This window comes from Eretmochelys imbricata, chromosome 7 (genome assembly GCF_965152235.1).
Source record: "Eretmochelys imbricata isolate rEreImb1 chromosome 7, rEreImb1.hap1, whole genome shotgun sequence".
NCBI lineage: Eukaryota > Metazoa > Chordata > Testudines > Cheloniidae > Eretmochelys > Eretmochelys imbricata.
In genome coordinates this window covers 49,039,831-49,057,056 of record NC_135578.1, presented here as the reverse complement: position 1 = coordinate 49,057,056, position 17,226 = coordinate 49,039,831, and the positions used below count along the sequence as shown (strand labels likewise).

Below are 17,226 nucleotides of genomic sequence, written 5' to 3'. Positions count from 1 at the left end.
TCCCAAAGGACCAAGCCCCAGACCCAGGTCAATATACCAGTCAGATCTTAGCCACAAATCACGCTGTTGCCAATCCTTTAGAATCTAAATTCTAAAGGTTTCTTCATAAACGAAAAAATATATAGATGATAGCTAGAATTGGTTGAATGGAATCAATTACATACAGTAATGGCAAAGTTCTTGGTTCAGGCTTGTAGCAGTGATGGAATAAACTGCAGGTTCAAATCAAGTTTCTGGAGTACATCCACAGCTGGGGTGGGTCATTCAGTCCTTTGTTCAGAGCTTGTTCAGAGCAAGGTTCCTCCAGAAGTAATAAGCAGGATTAAAGACAAAATGGAGGGATTTCCAGGGCCTTTTATATACTCTGCCCTGTGGAAGGACACCCCTTTGTTCTTACTGTGGAAAATCACAGCAGCAAGATGGAATTTGGAGTCACATGGGCAAGTCACATGTCCATGCATAACTCCGTTCTTTACAGGCTGATGCCGTTGTTTACATGTTAGTTTGAACATTCCCCAGAAAGCTCAGATGTGGATTGGTGTCTCCCAAAGTCCATTGTCAGTTAAGTGTTTCTTGATTGGGTACTTACTGAGAATAGTCCTTTCTCAAGAAGCTGACCAATTGCTTCACTGAGGCTACTTAGAATTAAAACACATTGAGATACAAGTACATAGCCAATATTCATAACTTCAACTACAAAAATGATACACACATACAGATAGCATAATCATAACCAACAAATCATAACCTATTAATAGACACCTCACATGACAACCTCTGTACAATATTTGCTGCAAATATATAACAGTGGTTGCAACAATGATCTATACGGTTACAGTTTATGTCAATAACGTCACGCATGGGGCAGCCTCGGGGTGCAGTTTTCCCTTTGCCCGTGGTATGCCAGGCAGAGCTGGTGAAGTCACAGCCCTGGGGGCTCAGGGCAGGAGCGGGCGAGGTGCGTTTTAACCAGGGTGAAGTGAACGACAAACTTTCCTCGACTTCCCTCCAAGCCCCCAACTTCCCTTCACCCCCCCTCAGCTTTGTGCCTTCTCCCATGCTGCCCCTGTGCTGGGAGCCATCACTCTCTTCCTTCAGAGCCTGGCGCCAGGGCATTTCCACCCCTCTGAGCTGCTTCCAGGGCCCCCTGAAGCCTGAGGCCTGCACATCTGTCCCCTTCTGATTGCTGTTGGCAGTTCTGCCTCTGCCAGCAGAGCCCGCGACAGTAGGCTCCTGCCGCCAACCCACTCACGGCTGGGGGCATTCATAGGCAGCAATCCCCACTCTGGGTGTGTGTCCAGCAGTAAGAGATCTTTCTGCAAAGACCCATCAATGCATGCTTGGCCCACTCCATCTTCAGCGGGCACCGCAAAGGTGCTGCCTGCCTGCCTCCTTGCCAGTTTCTCAGGCACTCCCACCATGGCAAACCGCTGTGAGGGCCCCAGCAGGAATGCCGAGCCTCCTGGTTCTGGTCACAGCGGGTCTAGACATCCCAAAGGCCTCCCACGCAGCGACCTGCTGTGGAGCTGCGGCGATGCTGGTGCCGGGGGGCAGTTCTAAGGCTGGGCCCGTCTCCTTCCCTCAGCAGTTGTGTAGAACATGGATGAGCACAATCACTGGTCCACTGGGAGCAGAGAGAGATTCCACTGCTGCTCCCCTCTGCGCCGGCCAGAACCAGGCTCTAAGTCCTTGGGTGCCCTGCTTGGGAAGCTTGTGAGCACTGGAAATACCAGAAGAGCAAATGGGATGGCCACCATCTTGGCCTGGGGACCTCCAGAGCTCAAACCAGGAGGTGCTAAAGCTTGAGCTAGAGCCCAGGCTGGGGCTGTGAAAGCCTCACCTCCTGTGGCCCATGCAACCCAGGAGGAAAACAAATCGGAAGGTTGATATCGTCCCAGGACACAGAGCAAAGCAATTGGCATCTGGCTGCATTCTCCCCTCAGAGGCGTTGTCCTCATTGAGCAGGAGAACCTGTCAGACTGGGAAGTGCTACAGACAGGACATGGCTGCCTAAGACCAGCCGTTGCCTAGGACGGGGGTCAAAGTTTCATCCGTGACATAGAAGTGCCCTGCTGAAGGGGGTTTTTACTGAAGGACCAGGCTAGTGCTGGAGCTGAGGAGGAACTCTGAAGCATCCCTGACCTGTTTTGCCAGGGCAGCCCTTCCCTGGTATAGTGATCTGAAAGTGTGAGACCTGCCCCAGGTGCATGACCTGAGACACTTGCAGATGTGCACCCAGACTCACCAAAATTCAGGCCAGTCAACCCAGTAGCTGCCAAGCCCTCATGGCTCCATCCCTGGAAAGTGGACAACCAATCAGCAGCACTATGTCCTCAGCCACCTTCAGACCTGGTAAAACCCAGAAGAAGTGGTGGCCATTTCATCAGGCAAGGGCAAGAATTCCCTCCCAGCATGTGAACCTCAACGAAAGGGTCTTACCAAAGGAACAGGGAGTCCCTTGAAGACCCATGTGGGGTCTGGGGGAAGTGCCCACACAAACTCAAGTATTGCAGAGCCAAGTCCTGGAATAGAAACAGCAAAGGACAGAGAACAAATAAAACTGATAGATAGATAGATAGATAGATAGATAGAGGGGGTGTGGGAATCGATAGATAAATAGATCTGTATGGGAATGGATGGGTGAGGATGGAGGGATATGTGGGTCTGGATCGATGGAAGGGTCTGTATAGAGCAGGGGTGGGCAAACTTTTTGGCCTGAGGGCCACATTGGGTTTCCAAAATTGTATGGAGGGACGGTTAGAGGAGGCTGCGTCTTCCCAACCAGCCAGACGTGGCCAGGCCCCAGCCTCCTATCCGACCCCCCACACCCCGCTTCTCGCCCCCTGACGGCTCCCCTGGGACTTCTATCCCATCCACCACCCCCCGCTCCCTGTCCCCTGACCACCCCCGGACCCCTCACCCCTGACTGCCCCCTGCCGCCCCATCCAACCCCCCCCATTCCTGACTTGCCCCCTGGAACCCCTGCCCCATCCAACCACCCCTTCTCCTTGTCCCCTGACTGCCCCCGGAACCCCTGCCCCTGACTGCCCCCCACCACCCCATCCAACCCTCCCTCTCCTTCCTGACTGCCCCCCCAGGACCCCTGCCCCATCCAACCCCCCTGTTCCCCGCCCTCTGACCGCCCCGTCCCCTATCCACATCCCCACCCCCTGACCACCCCCCCAACTTCCCTGCCCTCTATCCAACCCCCTCTGCTCCCTGCCCCCTTACCGCGCTGCCTGGAGCACCAGTGGCTGGTGGGGCTGCAGCCGCGCCGGCCAGAGCACCAGGTCAGGACGCGGCTTTGCAACTGCGCTGCGCACGCTGAGGCTGTGGGGGAGGGGGAACAGCAGGGGAGGGGCTGGGGGCAAGCCGGGGAGGGGCTCAGGGACCGGGCAGGAGGGTCCTGCGGGTTGGATGTGGCCCACTGGCCTTTGTTTGCCCACCTCTGGTATAGAGGGATAGATGGTTCTGCATGGGAATAGTTGGATGGGTCTGAATGGGAATGGGGTGTCAACCCCATCATCTGCAATAACCAATCCAGAACATTTCTCTCCTGCTCTCCCTCCCTTCTCTGCTGCAGCAGAGGGAGATCCCTGGTGGAAAGTATGCCTGGCCTTCTCCCAGTAGCACCTGCAACTGTGACAAAGCAGCAGTGACAGCTGAGTAAACTGAAGTTGGAGCGATCATATTATACCTCTGGGCACAGTAGCTGCAATTGAGAAGGCAGAGCTGTCACCATGGGCTTGGAGGCATATTGATTGATGATGGACAGAGATTCTAGCAGGAACAGCACAGACTTCCAGCTGCCAAACAGTTTCCATTCAAACTTCCTGCTTCCAGTTGCTCGAAAATTGCTGGAGCTTCGGGGCTGAAATTTCCCAAGCGTGGGCTCCTTCGTGTGAATTGATATCCAAACGTTTGAGCAAAACACTATCAAGCCATTTTGGAGTCCAAGGAGAGTTGGGAGCCGAGGGGGGATACACTTTTCTCATTATTAAGAAAAAAAATCATCGGACTTTTGTACAGCACCTTGAGCACTGGCACAAGTGGGGGTAGGCCACTGACGTATGGTATGAGACATGCCAGTGAGAATGCATGGGCATCAGTCTGCATTATGGCCTCAGTGAAACGTGTGCCAGATGGTTAACCATGGTCACCCTAACCACAGTCAATGCTCCTGTCAGAGTCAGTGGCAAAAGTCCCCCTTGGCTTCCATGGGATTGGTCACAGGATATGTTGTTGCTGCAGTTAGCCTGGGGGCTTGGCAGCTAGGTCTGAGCAGCCAGGTTAGCTTCGTCTGGGTCTGAGCGTCCCCACTGCAAGGCCCAAGCTGTGCTATGGTGTCTTCACTCACCTGTGTGCCCGCAGCAAATCCCACAGTTATTTGTGCTGTGGAGTCCTTCCTGGTCATTTGCAGGAGAACTTGTCTATCCTTTGGGAGGACTTGTGGGAAGGCCCTGGAGGCTTCTGGCTAGGAGTGCATTCCCCCAAAAGACAGGGAGTTCTCTGGATAACTAGTTCCACTTTATGGGCTTTATTGCTAGCTAAAAACTTAGGATATTACATTAAAAACTGTTAAGAGAAAACTCAGGTTGCCTTGCTGAGCATTCCAAAGCCACAGAACCTTAACTGCCCTGTGTGTGGGTATTGCCATAGGGTATTTCTTGACAAATTCACATGTTGTTTTGCCAGCCGGGGGGGCAGCGATGCCACATACTGGCCTCTCAGTAGATTGCAGGGCAGGCTCACAGCACTGGCATTTCTGGTTGCAGACCCGGCGTTTGTTCACGCCCAGCTCATCCCGGACAGCGCCGAAAGGAATGACGACAAGCTTTACTTCTTCTTCCGGGAGAAATCAGCTGATGCCCCACAAAGCCCTGCTGTCTACTCCCGCATCGGGCGCATCTGCTTGGTATGTACCTGGCTCCCCACGGCGCCTCCTGCTGGGAATGGCTGGGAGCTCCCCCCACAGACAGAGTTCCTGCTCCATTCTCTACAGTGCCCCCAGCTGGGCCTGGAATACCAGCAGTGTCCCCCACAGATTGAGCTCCTGCAGGGAAAAGATGGGATTTGAATAGAGTAGCTGGGGACCAGCAGTGTCCCCACACAGCCAGCGCTCCTGCCCCCTCCCCACAGTGCCCCCTGCTGGGAGAGGCTGGGGCTGGAATACGGGGTTGCCCCCCACAGCAAGCATCCCCTGTCCCACTCCCCACAGCGTCCACTCCTGGGAGAGGCTCGGGCTGGAGCAGCTGGGAGCTCCCCGACAACCAATGCCCCCTGTCCCACTCCCCACAGCACCCCCGGCTGGGGGAAGCTGGGGCTGGAGTAGTTGGGGAACCCCCAACAGCCAGCACTCTTGCCCCTCCCCACAGCGCCCCCTGCTGGGAAGCCCAAGCTAGGAGGACGAGCCGAGCTCACATTCTGGTTGCCCGGGTGCCTGAGGATGGTATTTCCCCCCCTGGTTTAGAATGACGACGGAGGTCACTGCTGCCTTGTCAATAAATGGAGCACGTTCCTGAAAGCCCGGCTCATCTGCTCCGTTCCAGGGCCTGATGGGATCGAAACGCACTTCGACGAGCTCCGTAAGGGCCGGTGGGCAGGGGGCACGCTGGGCAACAAGGTGTCTGGGTGGGGCAGCGGCTGACTACAGACCCCAGAGGTGGTAGCAGACAGAACCTCTGTGCTGCCCAAGTAGTCACTGCAGGCTGCAGCGTCTCTGAGCAGGGGCATCGCTTGTGGCAGGGCAGCGCCACATCTAGGTCCCCAGCGCCTCCTGGGGAGCTCACAGGGGCCTTCCTACCCAGCCAGGAGCCTCTCTGGAGGCTCCCAGCGAAGTCGCTCTCGGCAGAGGCTGGGAGGCAGCGCAGTCCCCAGCAGCTTGTCAGCGCCTGCCGTGGCACGTGATGGATGGGCTGCACCCGGGAGCAGGACGCGCCATCCCATTGCCAGCTGGTTCCCTGCGCTTTGCTTGCCTAGATCAGAGGCTCCCCTGGTTCCTGAGGGGCACTGTCCCCAGCCTGCATCTTTCCCACTGGTGCACGCCCTGCAGCCAAAGCATCCCCTATGCGACAGTGCCCTGGGCGAAGCCAGATGTTCCCCCCACAGCCAGCACTCCTGCCCTGGTCCCCACAGCAGCCTCTCCCCTGATGGGAGAGACTGGAGTAGCTGGGAGCCCCCCGACAGGCAGCGCTTCTGCCACGCTCCCTGCAACGCCCCCTGTTCTCTCTCCATCTGCCCTGTGTCCCCCAGTCCCTGCAGAGCTCTGGGGCGTCTCCCCGGCTGTTGATGCTTTCTCTTCTCCCCTCAGAGGACGTGTTCATCCAGCAGACCCAGGACGTGAAGAACCCCATCATCTACGCCGTGTTCGCTGCCTCTGGGTAAGTCCACTGGGAGGGGTTGGGGATGGGTCTCCGTGGGGACCAAGCTGGGTGCAGCCCCTGCTGAGTGAGTGCATCCCCATGGGAGCGGAGGGGGGAGCACTGCAGCAGGCCCTGAAGCCCAAGGATGACATGCAGGGGTTTCTGGGGGGAGGGGAGTAGATATCGGAGGTATCACACTCGGGGGCAAACCCTCCTGGTGCAGGGCACGCTGGTCAGACTTGTCCCACCACAGGCAGAGGGTTCTGGTTCAGGCCTGTCCTAGCACAAGCAGAGAGGGTTCGGGGTCAGGCCTGTTCCAGCACGGGGCAAAGAGGTTTCTGAGTCAGTCCTGGCACGGGCAGAGAGGGTTTGGGGTCAGGCCCATGCCAGCACTGGCAGAGAGGGTTCTGGCTCAGGCCTGTCCCAGCGTGGGCAGAAAGGGTTCAGAGTCAGGCCCGTCCCAACGCTGGCAGGGAGGATTCAGGGTCAGGTCCCCCCAGGTGAGAGCAGTGCCCCGTTGGGCCCTGTTCCCCACTCCCCCTGGCAACCCCCACCTCCCTACCAGCATGGCCTCCTGTTGCACCATCTTAGCTCAGGCAGGAGGGGCTCCATGGCCTGAGACTCCCTCTTTTCTGCCTGCACCAGGCCCAGGAGTGGGGATCCCTCTCGGCTTCCCTCCCCAACCTTGGGAACCCCACAGGGCCGGGTGCTGGCCTGGGCAACGTTGGGCTCTGCCCCATCTTGGCATGGGCCTGGGGCTGGCACTCCCTATCTAGCCACATGCTCCCCGGGGCTTCGTGGGCGCAAAGGGGTCTCTTTCCTCCCACAGAAGCCTACCCCACCCATCCAGCTGATCACTGAAGGGGGGCAGGGGTGTCGGGGGGGTCTTGCACTACCCCAGAGGAGGGGATCCCAGCCCGACTGGGGATTCACCCAATGTCACCCAGAGCCCCGGAAAGGATCACTCCCACCCTCGGCAGGGAGGCACGCACTAGTTCACAGATGGGGAAACTGAGGTACAGAGAGGCTAGCGACTGGCTCAGGGTCACACCGCAGTCCTGCGGCAGAGCCTGGCATGTAACCCAGGAATCATGGCGCCCAGGCTGGTGCAGTAAGCATGCGGACAGCCTTGCGGTGTGCCAGCTGGCGTCACTGAGTCAGTCCTAGCTGGAGAGGTCATGCCGGGCAGCCACTGAGGACCTTGATCCCTCCGGATCTGCCTCTGCAGAGATCCAGGATCACAGGCATCTGGGTGGCGCTGTTTGCTGGACAAGTCCGGGCATCACTGTGCCATCACCTTCACAGCCAGTGGTGCCCGGACACCCCCGTGCCAGGCTAGGATCCTGGCACCCTGGGAACAGGCCCCTCACATATGTTGGGGATGAGCGTTTCTGGATCCCACATGAGCAGAGCTCGTGGTGCTGTCCCAGTCCAACTGGGCAGGGTCCCTGCCAGGCAGGGCAGGGCGGGGCATGGGTTCAGGGTGGGTCTGACAGAGGTGCCCCCTGGGGATAACGTGATGCTCCCCCGCACCTCAGGTCCGTGTTCAAAGGCTCCGCCGTGTGCGTGTACTCCATGGCTGACATACGCATGGTCTTCAATGGGCCCTTCGCCCACAAGGAGGGACCCAACTACCAGTGGATGCCATACACAGGCAAGATGCCCTATCCGCGCCCAGGCACCGTAAGTACAATCAGGGCCTCCTGCCAGAGCACCCAGCCAGGGCAGGCAGTAGGGGAGCGGGGATCCTCTGGGGATGGCTGCAGTGATGGGCACCGGAGGTGTGGGGCCAGGGGCACAATCACTGAGTGCCTGCCAGTTTGTGTGTCTGGGCATGGACCGCCCCTGTGCAGAGACTCTGATGCTTCCTCACCAGGAGTTCTGGGACCTGCCTCACTAAAGGGCCTAGAGCGACTCCCCCTGGTGTCTCCCAGGAGAGCCAGGGGGTGGCAGACAGGCTGTGGCCATGAAGGGATGCACCTTGCCAGGGCTGGGGGGCTGGGCAGGGGGATGAGGGAAGGGCCACGAGATAGTGCACTCAGTGCCAAGGGAGTGGGGCTGGCACTGCCCAGCCCTGTGGGGAGCTGGCTGGCTCCAGGCCTGGCCATGGCCTGTAGAGCCTTTCACCACTGCCTGGGCTCCACCTAGCCTAGCCTGGCTTGGGATCAGCCCCCATCAGCCTAGCGCTGGGTGGGCTGGGGTCCCCTGCCGGGACCCCCCCACTCTGAACACCCTCAAGCCCCTCTTCCCAGCAGAGAGGCCAGGGACTGAGAGGGGCCCAGGGAATTGGGCAAAGGGCACTTTGGCCCTGTGGCTGCCTGGCCACCTGCTGCGAGGAGAGGGCATCCATGTGTGGGGTGCTCAGCCCAGTGCTGGCCCCATGCTGGCCTTGTGCCAGGGCTCTGCCAGCCCCTGCACCAATGGCACGCAGCCTGCTCTGCCAGGGCAGAGGCTCCCCCTGTACCACAACCTCCGGCCTGGGCAGAGGCAGGGGCAGGGCACAGGGGCAGCACGGTGGGGAACGAAGGAGTCAGAGGCCCCCCACAAAGGGGGCACACATGAGATGGTTGCTTTGGGTCGGGGTCTCATGGCACCTGATGCTGGCTGCAGGATGGGTGCGCCGATGCCTTCAGGAAGGGAGAGGTGGGCAGAACAATGCCCAGGGGCATGAGCTGTCATGCAGGATGGGTGGGGTGGGGGCCATGCCCTGGGGGATAGGGGGGCCGTGCCATGTGGTGGGGTGGGGGGGCTGTGCATAGGGAGGCAGGCCATGCTTTGGGGTGGGGGGCTGTACATTGGGAGGCAGGCCATGCTTTGGGGTGGGGGGGCTGTGCATCGGGAGGCGGGCCTTGCAGTGCGGCGGAGGGACCATGCCTCAAGGGACTGGGCGGAGGCGGTGTCATGGGGTGGGGCGGGGGGAAGCCGGGCCATGGGGTGGGGCTTGGGGAAGCCAGGCCACTGGGTGTGGGGAGCGGGGGACAGGTCGTGGGGTGGGGAGCCGGGGGAGGCCGGGCCGTGGTTGAGAGGAGGGAGGTCAGCCTGCCCGCTTTGTGTTTCAGTGCCCGGGAGGCACCTTCACCCCTTCCATGAAGTCAACCAAGGATTACCCAGACGAGGTGATCAACTTCATGCGCACGCACCCGCTGATGTACCATGCCGTGTACCCCGTGCACCGCCAGCCGCTGGTCGTGCGCAGCAACGTGCACTACAAGTTCACCACCGTGGCCGTGGACCAGGTGGACGCAGCCGACGGGCGCTATGAGGTGCTTTTCCTGGGCACAGGTACCCGCAGACGTGCGCTGGAGACACACACACCGTGGACCCACACAAGCCATGTGGGAGGGCACACTGCCTGGCACTGGGCATGGCAGGGAGCTTAGTCCTGCTCTGGGCCGACTCGCCAGGTCAGCGTTGCCAGGGCTGCCCTGCCGCGCTCTCCCCGTCAGACGTGCCTGGCCACTGCGAGAGCTGACGATCAGCTCGTTGACAGAGGAGCCTGGCAGAGAATTCCATCTGGAGTCCCCCCACCCAGGGGCTGCCCCAGAGCCTGTTCCGGGGGTGCAGCAATCCAGGCCAGGCTGTGTATTCAGGATGAATGGAGTGGGTGCCCAGTGGTGACTCCAGCCTGGCACAGAGCCGGGGAGGGTGTGGGGATCTGGAGGTGAGTGTTTGGCCCCCCCAGGCTCCTGGCGTGAACAATGCCCAGGGGCATAAGCTGTCCTGCAGGATGCATGGGGAACGTGGTGCCCTCAGCAGGGACTCAGCCACCAGAACTGGGCCGCACCAAGCGGGGCTGTAGGTGGGGCAGGGTCTGCACTGGCTGTTGGTTCCTCATCCCTCATGGAGGGATTGCGCCAGGCTGACGCCCTGGGCAGATCTCAGCCCACCCTGTGCTGGGCAGCTTGGCGCTTGCTGGACCACGTGGGTCTGGGTCATCTGGGGCCGTGGGGGCAGGGTCTGTGCCAGGCCCCCAGGGAGCAAGCCTAGGAGGCAGAGGGGCTTGTTTAACTGGGGGGCTCGTGACAGAGCGGCCAGCGCTGCCTCGGCCCCTCTCAGGGAGCCGTGCCCTTGGCTGCCAGCCGACCCGGGGATCCCAGCCGGCGCCACCACACAGGTGGCAGGGAATGCTAACGACCCAGAAAGATCCCATTTGCTAACGAATGCGCTGCCTCCTGGCCAGCTGTTCACTCAGCCGCCCCTGCACACGGCAGCCTGGCCAAATCCTCCCAACACCTGTCCCGCCCATCAGGGAATTTCCTCCCTGCCCCAGCATCAGTGTAACGAATCGCCAGAGCTCAGCTGTTCCTTCCCCCGGGGGTAGGGGCTGCAGCAGCCTGTGGGATGGCGTGGGGGGTTCGGGCTGGTTCCCGGATGGAGACGACTGCGCCAACGGCACTTGATGGTAGTGAGGAGCTCCCACACCTGTGCCCCTGCCCTGCCAAGGGTGGGGTGCCCAGCAGGATGTGGGGGAGGGGACAGGGCTTCCCCATCGCTGCCTGGGCAGCCCTGCCTGCAAGCCAGCTCTCCCCAGGCCCAGGATCAGAGTCCCAGACCAGCCTCGCTCTGCGTTGCGCAGCTATGTTCTGTTCATCCGCCGCTGCACTGCCCCCCAGAGGCAACTGGTTTGAGTGACGGGAGTTGGCCTGTCCCACCCCCAGTCAGTGGCATGTGCTGTGAAGTGCTGGGCGGCCCGCGGGTGAGGGGCCAGCCGGTGCCATGTGCGTGTGTTCGTTGGAGCAGCATGTTCTGCAGCGCCCCATGTGCACGGGGCCCATCGCGGGGCCCACACCGAAATCAGAGCAGACGCCGGCAGCTTTGTGAGTTCCTCCTGCTGGTGCTGCCTGCAGGGCCCCCCGCCTCTCCCTGGCACTCCAGCGGAGGCTTCGCCTCAGAGATCCCCAGCCAGGCGCAGCGGCTGCTGGAGAGATCCAAGCACCTGAGGCGGCACTGGGCAGCTGGATCCCCCTGAGGAAGATGAAGCCGTGACTCTGGGGTTCAGTCCAGGCCCCGGAGTCCTGTGCTGGCTAAAAGCCTCGTGCTGATCCAGCCTCGGCGTGTTTATAAAGCTGTGATGGCGGGGTGGCCTCTCCCTTCCCACGCCATCCCCATCAGCATGGCCCCGCGCCCCAGGCTGTAGCAGGGCAGAAGGGTCCATCCCGCATGGCACTGAGTGCTGGCTGTGCCTTGCAGATCGCGGCACAGTCCAAAAGGTGATCGTCCTCCCCAAGGACGACTTGGAGACCGAGGAGCTGATGCTGGAGGAGGTGGAAGTGTTCAAGGTAACGTCTCCTGGTTCTGCGTGCATTGCACTCTCAGGCCTTGCTGTGCCCCCCCCGCCCCCCTGCCATGGCCTGGGACAGTTCTCCCTCCCTCACCCCCAGCATCAGGGAACCTCCCTTTCTCCTGCTGCTGTAGCAGCAATGTGCAGCAGGCTGCCACTGCAGCTTCATCTGCGGCTTCCCAGCAGGCACCTGGGCCCTGATCCAGCACTTGCTGGTGTCAGTAGGGGGTGTCACGGGGCCCCGTCGGCTGCTATGAGGTGCCCAGTCCCATGAGCTCTGACCTCCGGCATGGTCAGTGGCAGGAGGTGAGCATGCCATTCGGCGGGCTCCACAGAAAGTATGAGAGCCCTGCTACTGCAGCTTGCTGAGGGAGCGCTCCAGTAGATGATGTGCCAGCAGCCTGTTCCCGGCGCTAAGGGGCCGGGGTTGGAGCCCTGGCTCCCTGGGGCATGTGTGACTGCTCCAGGGAGAGGGTTTGGTGCCAATGAATTTGTTTCTGACTCTGTCTCAGCCCTTTGCTCCCTGTGATCAGGAGCAGCTCCGAGGGGGCTGAGTGACCCAGACTAACCGCCGTGCTCTCATTCCAGGTTCCAGCCCCCATCAAGACCATGACCATCTCCTCCAAGAGGGTAAGCCGGTGGTGTGCTGCAGGGAATGGGGTCCTCACGGGTGTCGCCCACCTGATGCAGATGCCAGCCCAGCCACGGCACTCCCGCCTGCTGAGTAGGGATGGAGATTCCACGTGTTCCTAGCTGGACAGGGACTCTCCGAGCATCCCCAGGGGCTTCCACCTTCATTCGCGTAGTGCGGCCCGTGGGCTCAGACGGGCTCTGTCGTTAACTCGCAGGGGCGGGCGTGGAAAGGGTCACTCAGAGATCTGAATGCCCAGCCCCGCTTGCGGAAGCACCAGGGGGCCGGCTCGGCGGGCGATGCGCAGGGCGTACCAGAAACCCGCTTGCTCTGCCTCAGCCAGCCCCGGGGAGAGGGGATCTGCTGGGAGGGTGCAGTTCCCGGCCATTTCCAGACAAGCACCGCGCTCTCAGAGAGGCAGCCCCTCCTCGTTCCCAGCTGGTGGGTTTGGCACCTGGGACAGTGCAGGGTCTGCCGCAAGGGGGCATCTCACCACATCCCCTTTGCCCCCCACAGCAACAGCTGTACGTGGCCTCGGCCATAGGCGTGACCCACCTGGCCCTGCACCGCTGTGACGTGTACGGGGAGGCCTGTGCCGACTGCTGCCTGGCCAGGGACCCCTACTGCGCGTGGGACGGCAAGGCCTGCTCCCGCTACTCAGCATCCTCCAAGAGGTAGGGGCCAGCCGCACTGCAGGGGCGGTTGTACCAGGGCCCAGCACAGGGCCAAGCAGTGCTAGAGGGAGGGGCTTTTATACGGGGGGACCCTGAGCCCTGCATGGGTTCTCGTACTCACTGGCTGGGTTTGCCAACAGGGCGCTGGGAGACAGCGTGGGGGGGCAGGGGACTCTGTATCTTCGATGAGAGGCAGGATTGGGGCTTAGCCCCAATCCCCGCGGTACGTGGAGGGGGGTGACCGAGCCCCGCACACTGCAGCCGAACTCCACCCACGGGGCTGCCCCAGGTGGTTGGGGACACCCTGAGACTGTGAGCAATTTTCCATCTGTGCCTTCTCCCCCTCCCACAGGCGGAGCAGGCGCCAGGATGTCCGACACGGCAACCCCATCCGCCAGTGCCGGGGCTACAACTCCAATGGTGAGTAGGGCCAGCTGGCCACCCTGCCCCTCCTCACACACACGGCGGGTACGTCTGGGACACGAGGGATGGAGAAAGACGGCGAGATGTGGAATATGTAGATTAGATGTCCTCTCCTAACTCTCTGGGTTGGGTCGGGTTCGCAGCGTTGTGCTTATTCCATTGTCCGACCCCCCGTCTCCTCTGCCCCACTCCAGCCAACAAGAACACGGTGGAGGCTGTCCAGTACGGGGTGGAGGGCAGCACAGCCTTCCTGGAGTGCCAGCCCCGCTCCCCGCAGGCCACCGTCAAGTGGCTGCTCCAGAAGGACAACAGTGACCGGCGGAAAGAGGTAGGAGGATGCGGCGCTGGGGGTGCCTGGAGGGAAAGGCCCTGCAGCCCACTGCCTGCTGTCTGGGGTGGAGGGCCAGGCTGGCATAGCGGGGGGCTGCAGGTTGGGACTGAGGCAGTGGGGGAGGCTTGCATGGAGCCTGTCTCTAATCTCCCCTCCCGCCCTCTGATGATCCCTGCCATGCCCGACTGTATCTCGCCCGTTCTAATGCTCTGGCCCTTGGCCTCTCTCCCGTCCAGCTGCGCACAGAGGGCCGGGTGCTGCGGACGGAGCAGGGGCTGCTCCTACGCTCCCTGCAGCTCTCAGACAGCGGTCTCTACTCCTGCACGGCCACTGAGAACAACTTCAAGCACACGGTGGCCAAGGTGCAGCTGCACGTGCTGAGCAGCGAGACGGTGCACAGCGTGCTCTTCCAGTCGGAGGCGCCCGCCCTGCAGGCCGACGGCGACGTCTCCACCTCTGCGCTGGGCATGCGGGCTGGCCTCCCTGGTGCCCCCGGGCCCCATTACCAGGACCTGGTGCAGCTCCTCACCCAGCCTGAAATGGGACTCATCAACCAGTACTGCCAGGGCTACTGGCGGCATGCAGCCTCCAGCCACAAGGAGGCGCTGGCCAGCCTCAAAGCCAAGGAGCTGCAGGAAGAAAAGAAGCCTCGAAACCGCCGGAATCACCAGCCAGACGTGGACCAGCTCACATGAAACTGCCACCAGGGACTTTGTAATAACAGTGCTATATTCCCCCCCCCTTTTAATATTAAAAATATCTATAAATATATATATAAATATATATATATACACACACACTCCCCCACTCCCTTTCAAGACAGTATTTATTTGTAGGTTGTACATAGTCCATGGGAGATGCAGTCCCACCCTATTGCCCCATGGCCTTTGGGCAAGATAGCCAGGTTCCCAGAGGCACCCTGGCCAGCAGCTTGTCCTTTTCTCTTCCTAATGTCTACGGTACTGTAAAATAAAAGGCAGGCACCAAGTATGGGGGTGGGGCTATGGTAAGATCCCCTCCCCCAGTTCCTCATCAAACCAGAAGCTCTTGATGCTAACGTAGGTATGAGCCAGCGCAGGACCCTCTGCCCACTCTCTTGATCCCAAGCCAGAGTGCTGGCACCTGGAGGGGCCACTCTCTCTCTCTAGCTGGGAGGGGGTGTCTCTGAGCTGGGGTGCCATTGGCAGAGCTGCCATGTTCCCTTTCCCCCTGACATGGGACCCGTTGGGGAGCCTGGGTTTGGTCTGTTTCCCACCAGTGCCCTGGGCATTGATGTGTGGTGGGCCCGAGCTGGGGGGATGTCTGACTTAGGAATGGGAAGTCCATGCTGGGGGTGGAACTTCTTGGCCACTGACAATATCCTTCCCCTATTGGCACTGGACTAGGAAGGGACTGGCAGGGAGAGAGGGAAGTGGTCCCCTCAAGGGGACTGGGTCCCCAGGAGCCTGGCACCCATCGTGCATGCACGCCCAGTTGCACGTCACTCCTGGGTGCCTCTTGAATTCCCAGGGAGGCACCATCGTTGGGCTAAACCCCTTGGGGGTTGAGGGCACAAGGCCAGGCTCTTCCACCCACTGCTGGCCACGTGTCACTCCTGCAAGGGGTATGCTGGGAATGATATCACAGGCTCAGCCTGGGCTGATTGGTGGATGATGTGATGCCCTCAAGGAGGTGGAGCTGCAGTGGTATAAAAAGCTGGCTCTGCAGCCGGGTTAAATCAGGGATTCAGGAAGCAGGAGGGGTGAGGATGTCAGCTGCAGCTGCGCTCCTCTGGTGCCAGCTGCACCTAGCAAGCATGCCCCTTCCCGGGCTCTGCTGCGGTGGCACCTTGGAGGGTACTAGGGAGACTGGGCATAGGGGCCAAAGCTGCTCTCTGGTGGAATGGATGGGGCAGACACTCCTCCTCCCTCCCCCTCGCACCCCCCCACCCTCGGAGGTGGGAAGTATTCCTTTTGGCAGGTGGGGTGAAGTGAGGAAAGGACAGAGCAAGTAGGGGGATGGAGCGAGGTAAGGCGGAGAGCAGGCAAGATGGGGAGCAGAGGCAGGCAATGGGTACCTGGACAGCCGGGTCCCCCCTACTGAGTGACCTTGGGCAAGTCACTCCCCTATCTGTGCCTCAGTTTCCCCATCTGATTACTTCTCATTATTTATTTAGCCATGGCCCCACTGCCACTGGACCTGGCAACACCAGCCTCTCTGCTGTGCGGCTTCATGATGGGGGGGGCAGGGGGAGAGAGAAGGGTCAGTATTGAGTTGTGAGGCATTGTGGGTAGTGAAGTCCTGGGGCGCCCGGTTGCTACCCTGGCCCGTGTGTGGGAGCTGAGTAGTGGGTCTTCTGGCAGCTACACTGATTGGGAGCTAGAGCAGAGTGTATGTGGGGAGGGGGCCAGTGGGATGGGGGGGTGAAAAAAGGGGTTGTGGGAAGGGGCTGACTGGCTGACAGCGCTGCCTGCATTCAATCCCTAGGCCTAGTGGCCACAGCCACACTCACCCTGGCAGACCCCAGAGTGCTTTGCAAACTGGACTGACAGGGGCACTTCACCCACTGCTGAAATGCAGCTACCTCTGGGGAGGGGCAGGTTACAACAGAGCCTCTGCCCCACAGCTTAAGTCAGGACTCCGAAACTGACCCGGGAGCTGGGGGAGGAGGCAAATTGGGCTCCAGGTGCCTGGGGCAGGCATTGGCTGCTGCTGCTGCCGTGGGAGTTTTAAGGCCTGTGCTCAAAGCACCTGCCCAAAAGGGCTGTTAATTGGTGGGGAGAGACCGAGCCTGGGGTTTAACCTGGCTCCCTTGCTCCCAGCCTGTGCTGCCCGGGGTCACCACTAGGGGCCAACCTCAGCCCTGGGTTCAGCAGGGGGCCCAGCTCCTGGGCTCACAGAGCTGCTGGCATGTTGCCCACACCACCCCAATAGTTCAGGCCAAGTCCGTGGCTGGTGCAAAGTAGCGTGGCGTCATGGCCTGCCGTGGGTATTGGTGGGGCTTCGCCCCTTCCCACCAGCTGAGGATCCGGCCCTGGCCCCTCCGGAGTCAGGTGCCCGTCCTCCCACTAGCCTGGCATGGTCCTCTTGCACATGGGCACTCCATGGCCACTAGTGGCTGTAGCGCTGCCCGCTGGGGAAATCCAGGCCGGCTGGAGCAGTGGAGCCAAGCAGGGCAGGAAATGCTACCCAGACAGCACACAGGGACACTCCCGGCCAGGGAGGTTACTCAGGCTCAGGGCAAGGGGGCTGGCCCAAGGGTTGGGGACACAAAGAGGACTGGGTACCAGTCTGGGAGAAGGCACCATTAGCCACCAGGGTCACTGCCCCATCCGAGCCACGATGTGTGGCTGCACACTAAGGAAGCCAGGGCAGTACTCACTGCACTAAGAGCTGATTCTCCCTGGGCAGGGGAGACTATAGCACGGAGATCAGCTCTCCCCAAGCAACTCCTGGCTTTCTGGGGCTGGAACCAGCTGCCTTAGGTGGCAAGTATATGGGGCTATAGAAATTAGTGGCTAGCCCCATGGAGGTCTGGCAATACT

At 60.6% G+C, this 17,226-nt stretch overlaps 1 protein-coding gene across 1 annotated transcript in view; it reads left to right on the top strand.

Moving 5' to 3' along the window:
* Positions 1 to 14,397, top strand: part of SEMA3F (semaphorin 3F) — a 36,829-nt gene extending 22,432 nt beyond the window's left edge. The window contains exons 7-17 of the mRNA XM_077821323.1: positions 4,776 to 4,915; positions 5,471 to 5,585; positions 6,311 to 6,380; positions 7,901 to 8,045; positions 9,422 to 9,644; positions 11,553 to 11,641; positions 12,232 to 12,273; positions 12,791 to 12,948; positions 13,301 to 13,368; positions 13,566 to 13,699; positions 13,939 to 14,397. Coding sequence (XP_077677449.1) covers positions 4,776 to 4,915; positions 5,471 to 5,585; positions 6,311 to 6,380; positions 7,901 to 8,045; positions 9,422 to 9,644; positions 11,553 to 11,641; positions 12,232 to 12,273; positions 12,791 to 12,948; positions 13,301 to 13,368; positions 13,566 to 13,699; positions 13,939 to 14,397 — 1,643 coding nt within the window. The remainder of the gene's footprint in view (positions 1 to 4,775; positions 4,916 to 5,470; positions 5,586 to 6,310; positions 6,381 to 7,900; positions 8,046 to 9,421; positions 9,645 to 11,552; positions 11,642 to 12,231; positions 12,274 to 12,790; positions 12,949 to 13,300; positions 13,369 to 13,565; positions 13,700 to 13,938) is intronic.
* The last annotated feature ends 2,829 nt before the right edge of the window (positions 14,398 to 17,226 follow it).